Here is a 20,002-nt window from a genome sequence, read left to right as displayed (position 1 = left end):
GGCCTGATCTCCAATTTGGTTTGGGTTAGTAGCCAGGTCAGTCGAATAATTAATCGCAGCCAGGAACGAGGTCAATTTCATAGTTATGACTGCCAACGAAGCAAATATAAACTCTAGAAATATGACAAATTCGATTGTAAGCGGAATTTCAGGTCAAAAAACGAATAGGTAAAAGTTGTCACCTTTCACCAGTAGCATGACCAAGTCTGACATTTTTATCGCGAATTTGGTTTCCCCTCAAGAAACTAAATATGTTGCGAAAAAGGTAAAATTCTTAGTGGATGCGATAGAAAATAGTTGATTACTTTTAGAACTTTATTCATTTCGTATACATAAATAAATGGGACTTGGAAAACAATTGACCAATGTTTATCAACACAATTAATCAAGTTTGCCAAGTATTGTCGACATAAAATGTTTATTATTTGAACGGAAATTCTGTTACATTCTATGTACAATTGAACAAGGCGACTTAGCCCTAGAAACGAATGGCGATGAATTGCCTGGAGTTTGTTGGAACTCAGATCTCTACACAGAAAGAAAAAGTGTTGACAATTTTGTACGGGAATAAATTGTTAAATCTGGTTAGATATTTTTATGAGTACAGAAATGCAGTGTCGAACGGGATTGTTTGCGTGGCAGGAAGTTCGTGAAGTGAAAGACGCCAGCAGTTGACGTGCAGACTTTGAGCCGTGCAGTTGCAGGGGCCTCCCTCCTTCAAATTTGAGCAGAACGGCCACCGGAAATTATGAGAAGAAATTTTCCACACTGCAAATAAGTAATCCAATTTTTAAAGAAATCCCTTTGTTTAAGATCGATTTTGGTTAGTTTCCTTACAAGGCTGTTCTAATGACAAAATTCGTCTCGTTAAGGTGGCATTGTATGCGGGGTTTGAGTTTGAATTGTTGCGTCTCAACTTTCCCTTCCCCCATACATTCAAATGGCGATTTTGAAACCCATAGATCTCCGTGGGTTTTTTACAATATGAAGATTTTAATGCACATAAAAATCGATAATTTTTAGGTTTACAAAGTTAGGACTGTAGAATTTTGATTTTTTTCTTCCATCAGGAAATAAATATGAAATAGATGCAAAATAATCAGTAAAAACTAAATATTTTCTCATTTAAGAAAAAAATCAAAATTCTACAGTCCTAACTTTGTAAACCTAAAAATTATCGATTTTTATGTGCATTAAAATCTTCATATTGTAGAAAACCCACAGAGATCTATGGGTTTCAAAATCGCCATTTGAATGTATGGGGGAAGGGAAAGTTGAGACGCAACAATTCAAACTCAAACCCCGCATACAAGTGCACGTTAACAAAGAGACAATTTCTAAAGAGGATATGGCTTGACACGCTTTGTCCAAAGTGCAGACGCCATCACTTGTCCTCGTCTCAATGTGATCGGATGGAGAATTATCTTCAAATTGTGTTTCTTCTTCGTCTTGCCATGAACCGAATATGGGAGAAATTATTAGGAGCAGTATTAAAAAATAATTACGGTTTGGGATCAAAAACTTGAACATCTTATTTATATTTTAAACCAAAATTCCTGAAAAAGGTAGACACTGTCAAAGTTGTTCATAAACAAATGGTGGAAGATGCGATTAGTATGCAAAAGTTTAGCTTCATGGGTTATTGCACAAGTTAATAAGGAAATGCGAATTCAGGTCAATTAATTATAGCCAATAAACTCAATCTAATTAGAAGCATGCCCGTGTCCTCCTTCTTACTCCATATTAATATTATGTATAAAATATATTTAAGTTTGAACTAAAATTCAGATTTGCATTTTTTATGTATACATTTTTTTTACAAAATTCCATTAAAAAATAATTTTTCGCTTAATTCGAAATATTTGAACATCGTGTGATATCCCTATTTTTACTAACTTATTACTTCCTATTGTTTTGTTTGATTGTAAGAACGATAGGAATCTGGGAAACTTTTCCATTGGTTGTGGTTCGGAGAAAATTTTGCTCTAAATTGAGATAAAGTAGGATTCAGTATGACAACTAAATATGTACATTATCAAATACTCTTAATTTTACCTGAAGAAGATGACGTGGAATTATCATTCGAATTTGTATGCAAAGTACCATTCCCTCCACCACGACCACCACTGACGTAGGTCACGCTTCGACCATTCCTTCCTGAGAGGCCATCCAGTCCATCTTTTCCTGGGGAACCCATATCCCCAACGTCCCCACGATCACCTGAATGAAAACGATCATCAGAATATTTACATATTGCATAAAATCATCCCCAACCAGGGTTTGATGGATTGCCATATCATGATTAACGAAAATGACCTTTATCTCCTCTTGCACCCCGATATCCTGGTTCTCCTTTCCGTCCGATCCTTCCTCGATTTCCTGGCAGCCCATTACTTCCTAAAGTACATGCGTATTATTATTTTAAGTACATATTTAAATACGTAGCTACAGCCACTTAATAAATTTCACCATCTTTTCCTGGATTTCCAGTCACACCAATTAAGCCCATAAGTCCAGCTGGGCCATCTCTTCCATCAGGACCGGGAGGACAATTGCACCCTCCGAAGAATAAGGATGCCAATGATTCGTCGTCGCCATTGTTCAGACTCTGGTCAAGTTCATCTTTTGTGCCGTGATGGTGAGGTATTTCCGGGGATGGGGATGAAATTAGTCCCGAAATGCATTCTTCCGGCCATTCATATAATCCTGAGATGTCATCCAAACTGGAAGTGCGTAGAAGCGTGGGTGAGGAAAAGTCTAGTCGCGCAACTTCCCTCCGACCTGATTCATCGTGTTGGGCAAACAATTCCAGAATTTCGTCGTAATCTTGATTCTTTTCCGTTACACAGCCAAACCTTAATCCAGATGGAGTAGGGGCGGATGAAATTATTCGGAGGGTAGAATCTGACAAAAAAATGGGTCAATTATTTTTTAGGCGTGTTTCTTTTGGAAAATTTTATACGTTTTTTCCAAGAACCTAATTTAAATGGTTGGAAGTTTTGCGATCCAAAAGCACTACTACACTTATCGGATAATATTAATGCGATATTAAACATTACAATTAGTTGGAGTAATTTTGACATGTTAATTCCAATTCTATGACTGTTGTTGCAGTTAAATGTATTAAGTAAATTGCAGAATTGCACTGAAATGCAGTATCAGAACACGTTAAATACCAAATACAGGCTTGAAAAACCGTTAGAACATGTTAAAAATAGATTTGTAGCCCGTTATGATTTTACATGCATTCTAATATCAACACTGAAATTAATTGAATAACGCTTTCAACGACAATATAATTTTTCGCATAATGATAAACACGTAATTCTAAATTAAAAATACAATCTTACAGATACTAGTAGTAATTTATGACGGGTGCCAGACGGTTCATAGCATGAAACTTGTAGCAGGTACAATTCATAGCATATACTAGTACAAATACGCAATTTGTGTATACCAATATTTGCGTATATTACCTCAAATACCTCCAAATTTTGTAATTGCGTACATAAAGAATCTACAAGAATATCGACGTCGTACCTCAGCAGTTCTCGAGATATTGTCCAAAAACTGCATTTTTTGAAAATTTTGAAAATTCCATTTTTTGACTACAACCACAACTCGTTAAAATTTGATTATGTTGAAAACCTACAGTGCAGACTCCATATAGCCCGAGTCAGGGACATAGTCCCTGACTCAATAAGTCCGAGCCCGCTTCTAATTTTTTTCCGAATTGACCGACATAATAGCACAAACTTCCGCGTTGTGGATGGTCAAAAGTTTCTTAGATAGTTTCTACCATTTTTGAATTTTTGAATTAGTTACAAATCATGTGCCTTGACCACCAGTGGGCTTCTTTAGTTCTAAGCTGTATGCATGTGCTACCCAGCAGTGGTTTTCACTTTTTCAGCCTCCATATCAAATTTCAGCTCGATATAACGATTATGAAAAATCAGTATGGGTCACCCCATAGGGTCACTCTGGTCGCACTTTGCTCACTTTTGACTTCATATTCTTTAATTAGAAGCCATTAAGTATCATTGTGCCGGATTTCATCTTTTTAAAGCAATTTCTAAAAATCGGTATGGGTCACCCCATAGGGTCGCTCCAGATAACAATTTTACCAATATCATATCATATTCTTTCATTAAGATAAGACCCATAAGCAACCTCTCCACCAATTTTCAGTTCGATATGATGGTTTTGAAAAATCGGTATGGGTCACCCCCATAGGGTCACTCAAGATGAAAATTTTTCCAACCTGAAGTTATTTTTTTCTATTACTGTTCATCCAATATTAATAGTCGCAATTTCTTGGAAAATTTTCTGAGAGGTTATTTGGTTGCTAATTGAAAAATAAATAATCTGCCAGGTAACCTTTCAGAATTTTTTGCGACTAATAATACTGGATGAACAGTAGGAGCCATTAGCAACCTCTGTACCAAATTTCAGCTCTCTACAACAATTTTGAAATTTTGGTGCATAATACCCCACCCACTCAGGTGACCCCCACCGGTCAACCACTAGACCCATTTCGCCCATCTTCGAACTCGTTTAATAACTTTGTCCAATATGCATATGGTAAAAATTTAAAGTCAATCGGTTCAGCCGTTTTGGCTCTATCGTGCCGGACAGACAGACGGACGGACGGACGGACATGACGGTTCCATAAGCCCTGACTCGGGTTAAAAATGACACAAAAATACAACACATATAGTTTTTGACCATCCACAACGCGGAAGTTTGTGCTATTAGGTATGTCGGTCAATTCGGAAAAAAATTAGAAGCGGGCTCGGACTTATTGAGTCAGGGACTATGTCCCTCGGGCTATATGGAGTCTGCACTGTAGGTTTTTTATTCTACAGAAAGACTCAAAATGTTTTGATATGAAATTCAGTACGAAAATATTTGGTACTTTTCTGCTCAGTAAATGCCAAATAAATCGGGTCAAAATTGTACAATTGTAAAGGCGTACAAGTACTTTAATTAACAAGCAATTCTAATTTATACGCTATTATGCAGTGTTGCTGCTTGAAGCGGGCGGTGACCCGTTGATAACGGAAGATGTTCCTTACTTATCCGGGCTAATTCTCAATAATCCCGTGCGTGACCGACTGGGTCTACAAAACTGTTCCACAGAATAACTCATGCTTACCGTATGAAAATAACGTAGGTAAACTGGCATATTTTTTGCAACAATTAGTATCTAAATCATTGCTCCAATATTTAGGTAACGCCATGGCCTCGTGGAAAATCGCTTGGAGGGACTTCAAATCTGAATCATATGATTTACATGCGCGGAAATCCGAAAGACTTCGACAACTGGGCATCCCTTACGGGCGATCCGCAATGGAAATACGACAATGTTCTCCCCTACTTTAAAAAGTTCCAAAATTATGATGGCCACTTTCCCGGCGGTAATTAATTGCTTACAACGGAAGTCTCGCTGCGTTTCTTTCAGATTATTTTATTTAACACAGCCTATTACTCGAGTAACACACACGATAATATCTAATCTATATTATAATTTCGAAATGCCCATCCCGTAAAATTTTCCGTGACATTCCTGCATTCTGATTGGATGCCGGCTTTCTGGCTCCACCAATGAGAGAACAGATTCGATGTCTGAATATGATTATGAATATAATTATGATTTTGAATAAGATTATGAATATGATTATGAAAATGATTATGAATATGATTATGAATATGATTATAATTATGAATATGATATGAATATGACTATGAAAATGATTATTGGTATGAATATGATTATGAATATGATTTTGAATAAAATGATTATGATTGTGAATATGACGGGAAAAAAGTCCTTCGCAAACGTTACAAAAATTCCTTCGCAACGTTACAAAAATTCCTTAGCAACGTTAAAAAATTCCTTAGCAACATAAAAAAATTTCCTTAGCAACGTTAAAAAATTTTCTTCGCAACATAAAAAAATTTTCTTAGCAAGGGAGCGTCCATAAATTACGTGATCGATTATACGACAATTACGACCCCCTCCCCCCCTTGGTGACAAGTGGTGTTAAATTCATTACCCCCCCCCCACGGTCACGTGACAGACAGGATACACATTAAACCTAACTCATTGGTTTAGGTTTACAGTCATGAAACCAATTTTTCGCCAAGTGTGATTTTTTGTGGCAGATTATTTTCCGGAAAAAGTTTTTTCGCCAAATTGGCCTATTTCCGACAGGACAACACACGGCACAAATTAATCCAATACCAATATTCCTGGGTCTTTTCAGTAAGTACGTACATTACATTACGTAATTTAAAACTCATGACATCTTAACGACAACTGCATACACTTATTATCTGAAAGAATAATGAGAGTTCTATGAATGTGCACTGAAATTTGAAAAAAATTAAGATGTATGCAAATCAGACGGTCTTATTCAGACCCAAGATTGTCAAGTAAAAATTTTAAAATGCGCCTTATTACGAATTTAAGATTAAAGAGGTTAACGATTAAATACATATTATCCTGTTTATTTCGAAATTAAAAGAAAAACTTTTCTTGTCTGTCACGTGCTTGCATCCCCCCCCTTGATGATAACAGGTGACAAATTTCACACCCCTCCCCCCCCTTGATCGATCACGTGATTTATGGACGCTTCCCAACATAAAAAATTTCCTTGGCAACATAAAAGAATTTCCAAACAACCAAAACCAAACATTGTATCTACTTCATCACTTATGTCAGGAGAACCCTCACTACTTCATCACTCACGGAATTATATTTACTGATGGCTTACTCGGAAATTATAATTTTCATGAAGATTAACACGTTGCGAGCTACATAGGGAGTGTCCATAAATCACGTGATCGATCATAGGGGGGGGAGGGGTCTGAAATTTGTCACTAATTATCACCAAGGGGGGGTAATGGTCGGCAGTCACGTGACATGCCACGAAAAGTTTTGCTTTTAATTTCTGAGGTCAGTAAATGTGAAGAGAGTAACAATAAAGTCTCTTCGCATACTATCACGCGCCTTAAATAAGTTTAATAATATGTATTTACTTAATAGTGAACCTCTTTTATCTAAAATTCGTTATGCGGCGTATTTTTAAATTTTTACTTGACAATCTTGGGTCTGGTGTGCATATATGTACCACTCTTCCAAATTTCAGTGCACATTAATAGAACTCTCATTATTCTTTCAGAAATAAAGTGTATGCAGTTGTCCTTAAGATGTCATGAATGTTAAATTACTTTGTATACTTACTCATTCGATAATTTTAAAATTTAATTTAACTGGATTTAAAAAAACACAGGAATATTATTATTGAATTAATTTGTGCTATGGGTTGTCATGTCGGAAATAGGTCAGTTTAGCGAAAAAACTTTTTGCGAAAAAAATCCGCCACAAAAAATCACACTTGGCGAAAAATAGGTTTCATGCGTTTTACAGTAAGTTAGGTTTAATGTGTAACCTGTCACGTGACCACGGGGGGGGGGGGGTAATGGATTTATCACCATTGGTCACCAAGGGGGGGGAGGGGGTCAAAATTGTCCAAAAATCGATCACGTGATTTATGGACGCTCCCATACGTACTGCCTTACTTTTGTAAATTTTATATGTTCGTGTATAATTTGAAGTTTGGCCCGTCGTTAGGACGGGCTTATAGGCTAGTTAGTTATATTTGTATGTAGAACATGTTGTGAAAGGGTATGCATATACAGGGTCGAATAATGAATAGTTTTAGATTCCACTTAATCTGAACTTTATGATTGTTGAGGTATTGTGTTTGTTTAATAATCTTAACCGTAAATATTTTAATATTAATTCACAATAAAAGTATGTATGTAGCTTTTCATTGAACTCTTACAATAAACAGACCGCAATGAAAAATCAGTATTCAAAAAGCTTGTCGCCAGTGCTGATTCAACCAAATACTAAATATCTATGTAGTAATATAGCTGGCGGTCGTACCTATACGTGCAAGTACACAAAAATGGGTAGAACCGTCGCATTTCTTATGCATTTCTCAAACATTTCGAAAGCAGAAATATTTGCATTCTTCAATCTTGTGAGTCTTCAGAACCTCTAATCAAGCTTCATACATAAATATTTCAAACTAATAAGATAGTGTCGTCGAGTTTTCAGGCATTGCGTATATTTTGGCTGCTAGGATTTCTAACAGAGGCAGCAGCAGAGGGGCCTGTGAACTCTGATGAAGAAAAATGGAATTATGGACTGCTTGGATTTTTCAGTCCGCATAAGAATTGGATTAGAAATAGTTTTATATTTTTAATAATTTGCATTATATTCATACAGTGTCGTATCTTCTACCTCTGCTTATGGGAATACTTCTCTTGGATGGCGTCCGTCATGTGAGTCTATTATTGAAATGTGGGACAAATAATACGTCTTATGCATAAATAACATTCTGAAATACATGATAAATAGAGAAATATGGGAATATGCAAATTGTGGCTAATCTACCAAATCGCTGTATTTATGGGTTGTGGAGTTATTCTTTTCATGGCCAACTGGACCCTAACATTATCGTCAAGAAAAATGACTATAGTTTTGAGTTCAATTCTCTTCAAAACAATCGGAATGTGGATAGTATTGGACTTTCTTCGACAACTTGAAGATCAGAACGATTGTATTGCAACTTTGACCGTGTAGAGTGCGTCAGACAATGATACGATGGAAGAGTTTATCCAATTATTTCTATAAAAATTAAAGATTTCGTCCAAAGTTCGTCGAGCATGAATTACAAATATTCTGACAATACTGCATGCTCGAATAATGTTATTATGCAACTTGAAAGAACTAATAGAAAATATTTATGTACAATTCTCATCTACTCGTAATTGTGTTGTGCTTCAAAATAATGACTTTATTGATTAATTATAATCAAGTAGTTGTATTCATGCAATCTCATATATTTTGCACTGCTCTCTCATTACGAGTACATTCCCAATAATGCAATAAATATTATCAAATTTAAAATTATTCTCAACAAATTTTTCCCTGTTTGTTATATGTGATAAATTTCTCTGGTGACAATTTTTGGATTCCTCAAACACCTATGATTATATCCAAGTATATTATTTACGAGTATTTTATGGATCTCAATAATAGGGCGAAAGTAGATTTTTTGATAAGACCATACACTAAAGACTAAAGACGCCAATAACAAGACTGACATTGTGAGTTTAGTTTACTACAAGTTTTGAGATGGCGATTGCATGGGACGCTCACTTTTATCTCCACCCTTTGCATGATTCTGAACGTAAAGATAGCAATTGCGATCTCGAATAAAAAGTCAAAAATTGGTGGGAATCAGTAAAGAAACCCTTTATCAACGACATCATGGCTGGCCAGACAAAAATGTTTTTCTGAAATTCTATTCGCTTCACGAGTCGGGTGTTTCCAATCATTGGATAAAATTGAGAATTTGAGGGATATGAAATTTATGTCGACAGATTCTACAACGAACGTTTATAAACCACTTCAGTTGAACTGAATCAGTTCGCACGAAGACGACGCCTCGGAAGATGGCAAAGACTTGGTTGATGTAATCACACTTGCATGCAATATTAAATGAGATTGAAAATGAAATATGTAAGATAAATCTTTGTACTGTCCGATAATTTACTCCAAGAATAAAAACAAGATCCAGGATACATAAAACATAATATTGTTTACGTCAAAACTGAAATTTCGACATTTCCGAGCGTTTTAACTATTTCTCATTTATGAACAAATTTTTCTCGGGAGCGTGGAGCTCTGGATGGTAATAATTAATTATAGGTTTATAGTGATTATGCTGAACAAAAATTAGGATAAATTACTATTCATGCTAAATTTTAAAACTTATTTCGAAAATTTACACGGTTTTCATGCAATAAAATAAAGGACTTCTAAAAAGTAAAAGCATTTAAGTCAAGCAATAGTGCTTTAAAACATATAGAATCATTCATAACAGGTCCCAAACATTAAATTCCATATTTACAAATTAATTGATTTTGCCGAACGTAAAATTGGAGGTCCAACCCCCCAGAGTTCTTTTCAAAATTGGTTTTAAAAATATTCACCTGTTGAACTGTAGGAAAAACATGCAGAACATGTATGTATGTCAATAAGAAAATTGATACCACTTTAAATAATCAAAACCATCATCATTTTGTGCATTTTATCGGAATGAAAAACATTTTCCGGTTTTACAAAGTCGGGTATAATTTTCTTTGTATATGCAAAATTCTAGGATTAATCGATCTGCACGTTCCATAAATAATGCAACGAGCGGAATAATGAAATTATTCTACGTGGCATATTGTACCAATCAAACAACAATCCTTGACATCCGATACATGATTTGGAGAAAGTTTGCTGCTTTCCCTGACAAACTACAGGCAAAAACAACGCTTATTGAGACTCGAGAACAGTTCGATTCCGATATTTGCAACATTTCGCAGAATTTAAACGTAGACCCAGTTCAAGCATCTCGTCCTCATTCATCATTACGCATCATTCCTTATGGCAAAATCATACCTTATCAAAAATACAAAATAGACGACAAATCAAAAAATATCTTTCAAAAGAATGTTCTAAAAAATTGAATAATTTTTCAACATTTTGTACGACGTGAGACTTGTTTGTTGGAGTTGTGTGTCAATAAACGGATATTGCTCACTAACTAAATATATGAGTAGACAGCCAGCAGCAGGGAATAGGAAATCAGCAGCTCTCATTTTCTAATTTGGAGAAAATTTTGTGTACAAAATTATAATATTTGAAAATTCGAAATATTGCTGGATTGGATAATCAGAAGAGGTAATTTGTCACTGGAATTGATTGAATTGATGGGTGGTAAAGTTAGGGGGGTAAAAATGAGCTAATAAGTGGCTATACGGAAAATTAACTTTAAATAGCAAATATTTATTTTTAATTTGCAAATAGAATATGGAATACTTTACTTTCTTTTATACATAGACTATGCAACATAGTACGTGTGTTATATCTAGCAAGTAGTTTTAGCAGTAGATTTCTCATAAAACCGAGTAATTTGAAAAGCTTGAAGTTTTCTGGTGCTACGATAACCAATGGTTTATAAATAATTTACTTTCTCAATACTTTAGACAAACGTTTTGACTAATCATCATCGAACCTGATAAGCAGTGTACAACAATGGACACTAAACAAGGGCCCTACCCTCCAAATCAAGGGTTTACAAATCCGGGAGCATTTCCTCAAACCGGATTTGCGGGCGGACAGCCATCTGGATACGGGGCCGGATATGGAGCCCCACCCCCCGCAGCAGGATTCGTATTTCCCGAGTCATCCCACACTGGATACAACATGCCCCCCAATGAAAGTGGTGGTCCGAAGCCGTACTCCAATGAAAGTGGATCCTCCTACGGAGATGACCTGCATGGAATCGACTTTTCGGAGAAAACTATTCGAATGGCATTCATTCGGTGAGTAAATTAGTGAAAGAAAATTACCACCAAGATAAGATGAGGAGCGATCCAATATTAATTTTATTTTTGATGTATTTTCTCGTAGAAAAGTGTACGGAATCTTATCTGTACAACTGCTGTTGACCACTTTACTCATCGCCCTCTTCGTCCTGCACGACGGGGTGAGGCTGTGGGTGCGACAGAATTACGCATTCCCAATCGTGACCTACGTAATTGCGATTGTCCTCCTGTTTGCATTGGCTTGTTGTGAAAATCTGCGTCGCAAGTCGCCACACAACATGATCCTGTTGGGTCTGTTCACTCTGACTTATGGAATCGTGATTGGGGTCGTTGCATCACATTACCAGTGAGTTATTGATAACAATTAATTATGCAAATTACGGGAAACATTTTAATAACCATTAAATTATAATGTCACAGTGCCAAGGATGTAGTTACAGCCGCCGGAATCACCGTTGTAGTGTGTGTTGGACTCACCATTTTCTCCTTCCAAACAAAATGGGATTTCACAATGGTTAGAATTTATAAGTTTCAAATGAACGCTATAATACTAATTCTAATTAAATTTATTTTTTAAGATGGGCGGAGCGTTGTTTGTGTGCTGTTTGGTCCTCTTTGTATTCTCCATTCTGGCTATCTTCATGGGTCCGACGTTCCAATTGTTAGATTTCAATTACATAAAATTTACTTGTATCCATACATAATATAAAATCAACTCGTTATTTTCTCCAAGGTTCTTGGCTGGTGCTGGTGCTCTGCTCTTCTCGGTCTACCTGGTCTACGATACTCAGTTGATGATTGGAGGAAACCATAAGATGAGCATCAGTCCTGAAGGTTAGTATTTCGATACATAGTTCATTACAGGATGATAGTAATTGGTCGAATAATATAATAATTTACTATTTTCTCAAGAATACATCTTTGCTGCTTTGAATATCTACATGGACATCATAATGATCTTCTTGTACCTGCTTCGACTCTTCGGAAGTCGAGACTAAATAAAGTGGGACCCATCTGCAGTTATATGGATCGACTACTACTAAAGCTTATATGTATACTATACTATTATATATTTACGTACGTTGTTACACTAGTTTCGAATTGGATCTTCGTTTAGATTTATAAAACGCATGCAACTAAAAATTGATGAACTCAGCCAACGTCTCTTCCGGCGACGGTATGTAAAATATTGAACAAAATTGTGTATTACGTATAAAATTGATGCTCTGAACAAAAAATGTCTCACCTTTCTATTCGAAACTCTAAGAAATAGGAAGTACGTTTGGTAGTACTTTTACAAAATTGTAAAGACGGACGCTTCTTAAATATTTTAACTTACCCGTCGGTAAGGCATGTCAATTTTCTACGATGACCATATAGAAGTGCTGGATTTATTTCTATATTTTTGATTGTTCCATTTTCCTGTTCCCTTAAGTTTTACATAGTATATTTAGCCACGAATTTATGCCAAGACTTGCAAACGATTACAAATTACAATAATTAGGATGAGGATTTATTTGATGTGATTTCATGGAGTTAATTAGTAATAATTGAACTTGTTTAAGATTGACTCAAATATGAATTGTTCGCTTTAACTGTCAAACATAAAAACACTGTTTCGTTGTATACTTCTACATTAACAGGTATTATGTAAATATTTGTCGTATTAGTCGTGGAAGGTGGTAGTTGAAAATCGTATATTTCTCTGTTTGAACAATTAAATGACTGTTAACTGTATAATTTACCATAAGATCCAGTCTTATGTACATGTGTTTGTTACGTCAATTTTTTGTCATGGGCTGAATTTGTTCACAGAACGGATCTCATGAAAACTTGCATAATTTAATTTACAAAATCCCAGCTACATAAATGCAACATGCATATTCAAGGTTGCCCTATATCATCCAACTCTGATGAAAACGAGTTGATCGATTTATTTATCAATGTTATCCTAACAAAAATGATATCATTCATATCTAAATATGTTGATCTGCCTTGGTTCAGGTAATGCGGCAACAAATGATTATATCTGTTTTATTATATGTTTGTCTATCTGAGTAATCCTTATTCCACACCGTCACCCGTCATCAACGTGCGACCGAAACGACTCATGGCAAAATTATTTTCAGTGGAAACCTCCATGTAGTGATAAATATTGCAATTTGCAAATTATTATGGTTTACTTGGCCTACCTTGGGAGGGAGTATGGCCTTGCCAAATTAGGAGTTGTGGTAAGATATACATATTGATTATTTGACATCTCGTGCAAAATTTTGAAAAAGATGGACAAAGAAAACATGAGATTTTTATAAATCTATTAAATCATAGATAGTTGGCGTTGTAATTGTCGGTGTCGGATGTCACAGCTACTTTTCCTCTCCTTGGGTGAAAAATGAAGTTTACCAGATCTGCGATCTTTTAAAAAATGACACCTCCATCAAAGTAGACGCCACTTGTCCGAGCCTTCTTTTAGAGAAAGTCTTCATTGTCGTAGCCCTCTTCACCTTTTCACTCTCACTGCTCGGCCTGGTCGGAAACCTTTTCAGCAGGCAGTTGTCCCAAACCTTTTTCAAGCTCGCCGTAAGGAACACCAAATAAATCTATGTATTAAAAATTTGGCAAACTAATTACAAAAAAAATACAGGACATCGTATATAATGGCATCACTGGCCTTCTAGTCATTGGCACTGGCTCCATGTTTCTCTACTCTGCCATCTCCATTGACAAGTTATTCACCGAAATCGGGGAGAAAGTCATCCCGTGTGTGGCTGATATCGTGACGAACAGTACGTACCAACTGTACGAGGAGAAAGTGGCTGCTGGGGTGAGATTAAGATCAACTTTCTTTCCCTGAAATACCGTATCAGACCGGATTACCAGATTATCTTTTACATAATAATAAAACGGATGATTTTTCTTCCAGTCGCTATCCATCATTCAAGGCGTCATCTACTTTGGCGTGGCCGGCCTTCTTCTCCTCCGTGCTTAGAACGAACGGACCGGAATAAACTGGATGGATGACTTAGTGAAGACGTGCTTGAATCGGTTGACGTGTCGAGATTATCCCATTATGTATGTGGTTGGTGGTGGTGAAATGCATTTCGTTTTATGGAATGCCTTCCTCATGAATGATGGAATTGTAATAGCACCTCATGGATTCTTGGCACTTATACTTTGCTTTTTGGCCCTCGCTCACTCACTCGAATGTACGTGTTGATGTTGTGACTCTGGTATTTTTTATTATTCATGAGTGTGTCAAAGTGTGATAAGAAGACGACGACGACGACGACAACGATGATGACCGATGGATGATGAGTGTTTACATAAATATCGGTGGATGGAAAGTAACCCAAGCAAATGGGTATGAAATTGTACCAAGAATCCTGTCCATTTACAAGTGTTTCATCCTGGTTAATTTATGCATAGAATATGATGCACAAGATGATGAGGATATATAATAATATGCTTTTTATATGGTAATTTAATTTCTCCAACAACTCAATATTTTATCGTCGTTCCGTTGGATATGTGTTCACTTTGATAAGTACAGATATTCGCAATGTTAATAAGTATGTGAATATGGCAGGAAAGCAGGCCTAATATTTGGACAGAGTGGTTTTTAGTATATTCTTACATGCTTGTGACATTTGGTAATTAATTAATGTGTTATAAATTGAACACTTTTCCTACTTCAGTGCATACATCAGTATGTACATGCATAAGGACGAAGAAGATTATATAATATTAATAATATTCATGCAAATGCTTTTCGTGCTGGCATGTCATGTTTGTATTTAAGATGGCAATTCATCTTATTTAAATATAACGACTGATATGTATGTATGGATCGCGGATTAAAAGATGTTTAACAAATACTCATCGTAAGAAGAGAGCGTAAAGTAAGTAAGTACATGGTTCGACAGTATTAATAAAATAATGAAAATTATTACCCTATCAAATTTTATTTTCAAGACTTTTACCTCAATGTCAACTAAGCAATCTTATTCCAAGCAATAAACCCTTTATCGTCCTACTTTCCACAAAAAAGAACTCACATAACATAATTTTCTCTCCGAGGAAAAGTTGAATCTCTTCCTTTCACCAGGAATACTTTGTTCTCCAACTTTTAATGGGTTTTGAATCCCGGGTTATTTAGTTTACCTATCTAGTAGTTAAACTTTGAAGAAAAACTAATAACATCATCAGCATTATGACGCTTGCGGAGGACGACTATGATTTTTTTCGGCTAAAAGGCTGTCAACTGAACGGGTCTGGAAATAAACCGGAAATTAATACGGTTGACAGTGCGCAAACCTACTTTCCCCTTTTTCCTCTGGGATTTCTCATCGTGGTTGTGACGCTGGGGGGGATCACGGGAAATGTAATTAGTGCTTATGTCCTGACACGGAAGAAACTTCGGTCCTCATCCTACTCCGTGTTGACCCTGGGACTCACCTTGGTCGACACGGTGTATCTCATCGTCAAACTAATGAGGTACGGACTCCTCTCCATATTCTCACAGTTCCAGATCTTCAACGACTACACCAACGTTTTCCTCCCCATGTACGGCCCCTACTTGAGGCCGCTCACCTTCACCGGTAATTAAATCGTACATTAATTGCCAGTTAATACTTATATATGATACATAAAATGAACTTTTTTTACGGCAGCACACACCGCCAGCACATATATGACTATAGCCATTGCGTAAGTGTGGTGTTTAATGGATTCATTAATTTTTATCAAAAAATCTAATCTGAAAATCCATGTCTGATTATTAATTGTGTGTAAATATTTATCCATGTCTTGTAGATTTGACCGGTATCTGGTCATATCTAGACCACACACGGCGAGGAGATTGTGCACGACGAAGAAGGCGAGACTGTTGGCAATGATTATGATCTTGTTTTCAGTCCTGTACAACGTACGTAAACAAATACTATGTATATATTGCGTAGCTTATAAAATCATATATGTATCCAGTTCATCTCAGACTGAGAAAATTCGGAATAATGAAAATAATTTGGCCTTTTACGAGTGTGGGGTTTTGCTTAATTAATTAGATTCCTCGGTGGTTCGAATACCACACGGTGACTTGTACGAGTGAGGATGAGGATGGCGAAGGCGAGATCCGGTATCAAATGGTCATTTCCGAACTGCGGGAGGGCAACAAGTACTACCGGAAGTACTACATTTTCTGGGCTTATATCACAATAATGTTCTTCTTTCCCGTCATTACGTTAACGATTATTAATTACCTGGTGTGGAAGGGGGTGAGAAATTTGGCACGATAAGCTAATCGGCGCAGGCACGTCAAGACCAAAATTGTAATAATGATGTCCCATTTATGACTTGTTTTTCATATCGTTTCGTAAATTATGGCAAATTTTGAGAATTTTGCATAGCTTGACATGAGTACGCCCATTAGTTAAGATTCGTTTCCTTAATTATTCTGTACACTAATTTTAAACTAATTATAGTTGAAAGACATCAAAAAAGGTGGTTTAACCCTTTCGACCACGCAGTCAAGAGACACCTCTTTCTCCACCATGTTGATCGGCGTGGTTATCGTAAATACATAACTTGTATTAATAGAAAGAATTTCAAAATCTTGGTAAATCTTGACAAATTTTTGCAAACGAAAGGTCTTCCTAATTTGCAACTTGGACTACTTGGTGTTGGACTTGTTGGACTACACGGGTTATCGGTATCCCACAATTTGGAACGATGTTGGGAACTTTCTCCTCACGGTGAATACAAATTAAATTAGTTCATTATTACTATAACTTTAGCAATTCATTTACAAAGTCAAACTCGCGAATGCACGACGGTATATAAACACGGCAGTGTATATACATGAAGTTAATTTGCAATTCGTTTCCTTTATAGGTGAACTCGGCCGTTAACTTTTTAATTTATTGCCTTTGCGGGCACAAGTTCCGGGACGAGTTGAGCTCCATATTTGACAATTTGGGATGCATGGATTGCAGCAGGGCGTTGGGGACCCAGTCACAAGATATCTTTACAACCACAGGTAAAATTCCCAGAATTAAATTCACATTAATGAATCTCAAGGTTACACACAAGTACATAAACCCGAGCGAGATTAACAAAATTCACAAATCCTGATGAAATGAGCAATACATGGAAAGTTGACGTACATAATGCCCCCATGTCATGTCACTATAATTGGACGCTCTCATAATAACTGGCGAAAATTCAATTATGAAATATGAGCCCCAACATGCAGTAGCAGGATACCCGATTTTATTACGTATGTCACTTTACGATCTTTCATAATGATGATGAGTACTGGAAATGGACTCGAAATAGATTCCTTATTGCCTTCTTATGTAAGGGCCACGTATGTCGATACGTCACTCGACCACACACTCCCAAATTTATGACGACGCGGTGTCACGCCATCCGAAGTAAGTACGACGTATGTACATGCTGCACACCTGTGATTAAAGTTTTAGAGACACATTTATGTACGAGAAAGTGTGAGGAATCTTCGTCCTTGGTCGTCTGCAAATCGAGTCGTATTTTACAATTGTATGCGTATCACAATCCTTTGTAATAAATGGTCCATGTCATATCTACACGGGCAGGCGACACATACATAATAAGTCTTTCCGATGCAGTGGCCGTGGAAGCTGTGGGGACATTAACACTGTAGGATAGGGGAGGGAGGGGTTTGTATAACATGGACAGATGATGGGGACATCGAGTAACTGTGGGGACATTGTTCCATTGTCCCCACGCTTCCGCGGCCACTGTTCCTCCGGCCAGACTAGAATTCCAAATGTTTCTCTCTCTCCATCCCCTGAAAATATTGAGACTGAGACACGGGAGACTTTCTCCAAGAAATTCGCGTCTTGGTTGTATTCCCCTCGCATAAATATCATCATCCACCATAACTCTTACTACATATATTTGTTTTACAGGTGTCTGGATTCGCGACCCTCCCCGTCGTGATAAAAATCTTGCTCGCGTTGTAGGAAATCACAATAACGAGTTTTAGCTGGGAGCCAAGACATCAAGACAAGGAGAAAGTTGTTCGCATTAATATTGTGAATGCGATTTGGTCCATTATTTCGTTTACTTTTTGTAAAAGGCAGCAATAATTCTCAACTTTCACCTTTTGCTTTTTCTCCCTTTTGTATTATTATATGGTCCAAAGAACAAGTAGAATAAAGTTGAGAGAGCCAAAAAGCAAGAAAAGTGCAGTCTACAAAATTTCCTTCCTTCCTTTCTCTCTCAGTTTTTGTGGTAGTTCATCTAAACCCTTTTTCTTGCCCGAATTCTCATCCACGTCTCATTTCACCTCTCTCACCAACCAACCGAACCACAAGAAACTCTAAAGAGCAACGCCATTTGTCTTCATTAATCTTCACCCCGAACGAGATTATGGATTGTCATGCTAAACTCAAAACGAAGGATGAAATGATTATTGCACATTCTTCTTCTCCCGAGCGAAGAAAGTGTATCGAACGGGTGGGATAATGAGAATGGCTGTGTGGAAAGTAGTAAGTGGTGAAAAGAAAAGCAGAAACTAAAACTACATCAGTGAATTCATCCCGATCTAATCTAACCTCGAAGCACGAGAGCAAACTTGTTCGGCCGTGGCTTTGGCATCAACGTCCTTGTGTACGTCTCAACGGACATGAAGCAACGTGAAGTTTAACTAATATTCATCCATGGGATATGTCGATCCGCGAGATGTTATCTCCAATTATGGGAAAGTATCACAGATGTTCTTATGTAGCTTTTTGCGCTATATGTATGAAAGTTAAATGCAGAGTTGTTTTAAATACCTTAAAAGTATTTAAATACTTCATTTCTAAATACTTGAATATTTGAGTGATATTTAAGTATTAAATACTTAAATAACTGAATTTATTTGAAATATTTAAATACTAAATCCTTAAATACTCGAATTTTGGGAAAGCATTTAAATACTCAATTACTTAAATACCTGAATATATCTGAAGTATTTAAGTATCAGTTATCTAAATACTCTTTAAATAGTATTTAAATATTGGCAGAATTTGAATTACTAGCTGTTAATAGTTTAAATCTATACTCTCGAGTAGAATCGTCATCAAACAAAATGAGTTCGGATTAAAATAAATCAGTTGCTTAAAAGATGAGCTTGTTTAACTCTTAGAAATGTTCGGAAATGTTTGTGAAAATTAGAGTAAGACTAAATACATGGAATTAATAATTTGTGTCACAAGCTGAGAATGAGTAGACAATGTGAAAACGCTTAAAAAAGCTAAAATACAAACTGTTTCTTTAAATTTCCAATTTAACTAAAATTTCCACTCATAAATATTCGATTGATTTTCAAACATTATACAACACGGGTTGTAATAAACTGCTTGATTTTGCACCAATAAAATTAATCTATACCTCAGAGCACCAAATGAATGCTGTGAATTCGGTAATTAACAACGTCCAAATTCCGAGTTTTTCATCATGTAAAAGAAAATTAATATTTACATAATTAATTTTTAAATACCTGCAATATTTAAAGTATTTA

General features: G+C 36.3%; 3 protein-coding genes and 1 long non-coding RNA gene across 5 annotated transcripts; 2 read left to right on the top strand and 2 right to left on the bottom strand.

Annotated features, from left to right (window-relative positions):
- Positions 1 to 3: 3 nt before the first annotated feature.
- Positions 4 to 930, bottom strand: LOC110860640. The gene is made up of 4 exons (XR_002548983.2): positions 838 to 930; positions 606 to 768; positions 183 to 528; positions 4 to 113 (listed from the first exon to the last, which is right to left on the bottom strand). It is a non-coding gene; the product is annotated as an uncharacterized LOC110860640 (long non-coding RNA).
- An 866-nt stretch (positions 931 to 1,796) lies between these two features.
- LOC118439306 (collagen alpha-2(VI) chain-like) lies at positions 1,797 to 3,127 on the bottom strand. The gene is made up of 5 exons (XM_035860522.1): positions 2,978 to 3,127; positions 2,470 to 2,904; positions 2,317 to 2,397; positions 2,056 to 2,220; positions 1,797 to 1,985 (listed from the first exon to the last, which is right to left on the bottom strand). Exons 1-5 carry the CDS (start codon positions 3,081 to 3,083, stop codon positions 1,900 to 1,902), a joined length of 873 nt encoding a protein of 290 aa, XP_035716415.1. The 5' UTR covers positions 3,084 to 3,127; the 3' UTR covers positions 1,797 to 1,899.
- A 7,326-nt stretch (positions 3,128 to 10,453) lies between these two features.
- LOC110860595 (protein lifeguard 1) lies at positions 10,454 to 13,207 on the top strand. Its single transcript, XM_022109659.2, has 7 exons — positions 10,454 to 10,810; positions 11,116 to 11,454; positions 11,543 to 11,803; positions 11,878 to 11,971; positions 12,036 to 12,118; positions 12,191 to 12,291; positions 12,370 to 13,207. Exons 2-7 carry the CDS (start codon positions 11,165 to 11,167, stop codon positions 12,453 to 12,455), a joined length of 915 nt encoding a protein of 304 aa, XP_021965351.1. The 5' UTR covers positions 10,454 to 10,810; positions 11,116 to 11,164; the 3' UTR covers positions 12,456 to 13,207.
- A 143-nt stretch (positions 13,208 to 13,350) lies between these two features.
- On the top strand, positions 13,351 to 18,681 carry LOC110860634 (FMRFamide receptor). 2 transcript variants are annotated; one of them, XM_022109709.2, is made up of 12 exons: positions 13,351 to 13,688; positions 13,786 to 14,037; positions 14,102 to 14,281; positions 14,381 to 14,529; positions 14,604 to 16,055; positions 16,128 to 16,164; positions 16,270 to 16,381; positions 16,521 to 16,730; positions 16,938 to 17,027; positions 17,103 to 17,207; positions 17,347 to 17,491; positions 18,405 to 18,681. In XM_022109709.2, the coding sequence occupies exons 5-12, from the start codon at positions 15,668 to 15,670 to the stop codon at positions 18,479 to 18,481; spliced, it is 1,164 nt and encodes a 387-aa protein (XP_021965401.1). In that variant the 5' UTR covers positions 13,351 to 13,688; positions 13,786 to 14,037; positions 14,102 to 14,281; positions 14,381 to 14,529; positions 14,604 to 15,667; the 3' UTR covers positions 18,482 to 18,681. The 2 variants fall into 2 exon arrangements, with proteins under 2 accessions (XP_021965401.1, XP_021965400.1); XM_022109708.2 differs by having other exon boundaries at positions 14,381 to 16,055.
- The last annotated feature ends 1,321 nt before the right edge of the window (positions 18,682 to 20,002 follow it).

The sequence above is a fragment of the Folsomia candida genome, unplaced genomic scaffold, assembly GCF_002217175.1.
Source record: "Folsomia candida strain VU population unplaced genomic scaffold, ASM221717v1 Fcan01_Sc033, whole genome shotgun sequence".
Lineage (NCBI taxonomy): Eukaryota > Metazoa > Arthropoda > Collembola > Entomobryomorpha > Isotomidae > Folsomia > Folsomia candida.
This window is presented reverse-complemented; position numbering and strand designations above follow the sequence as displayed.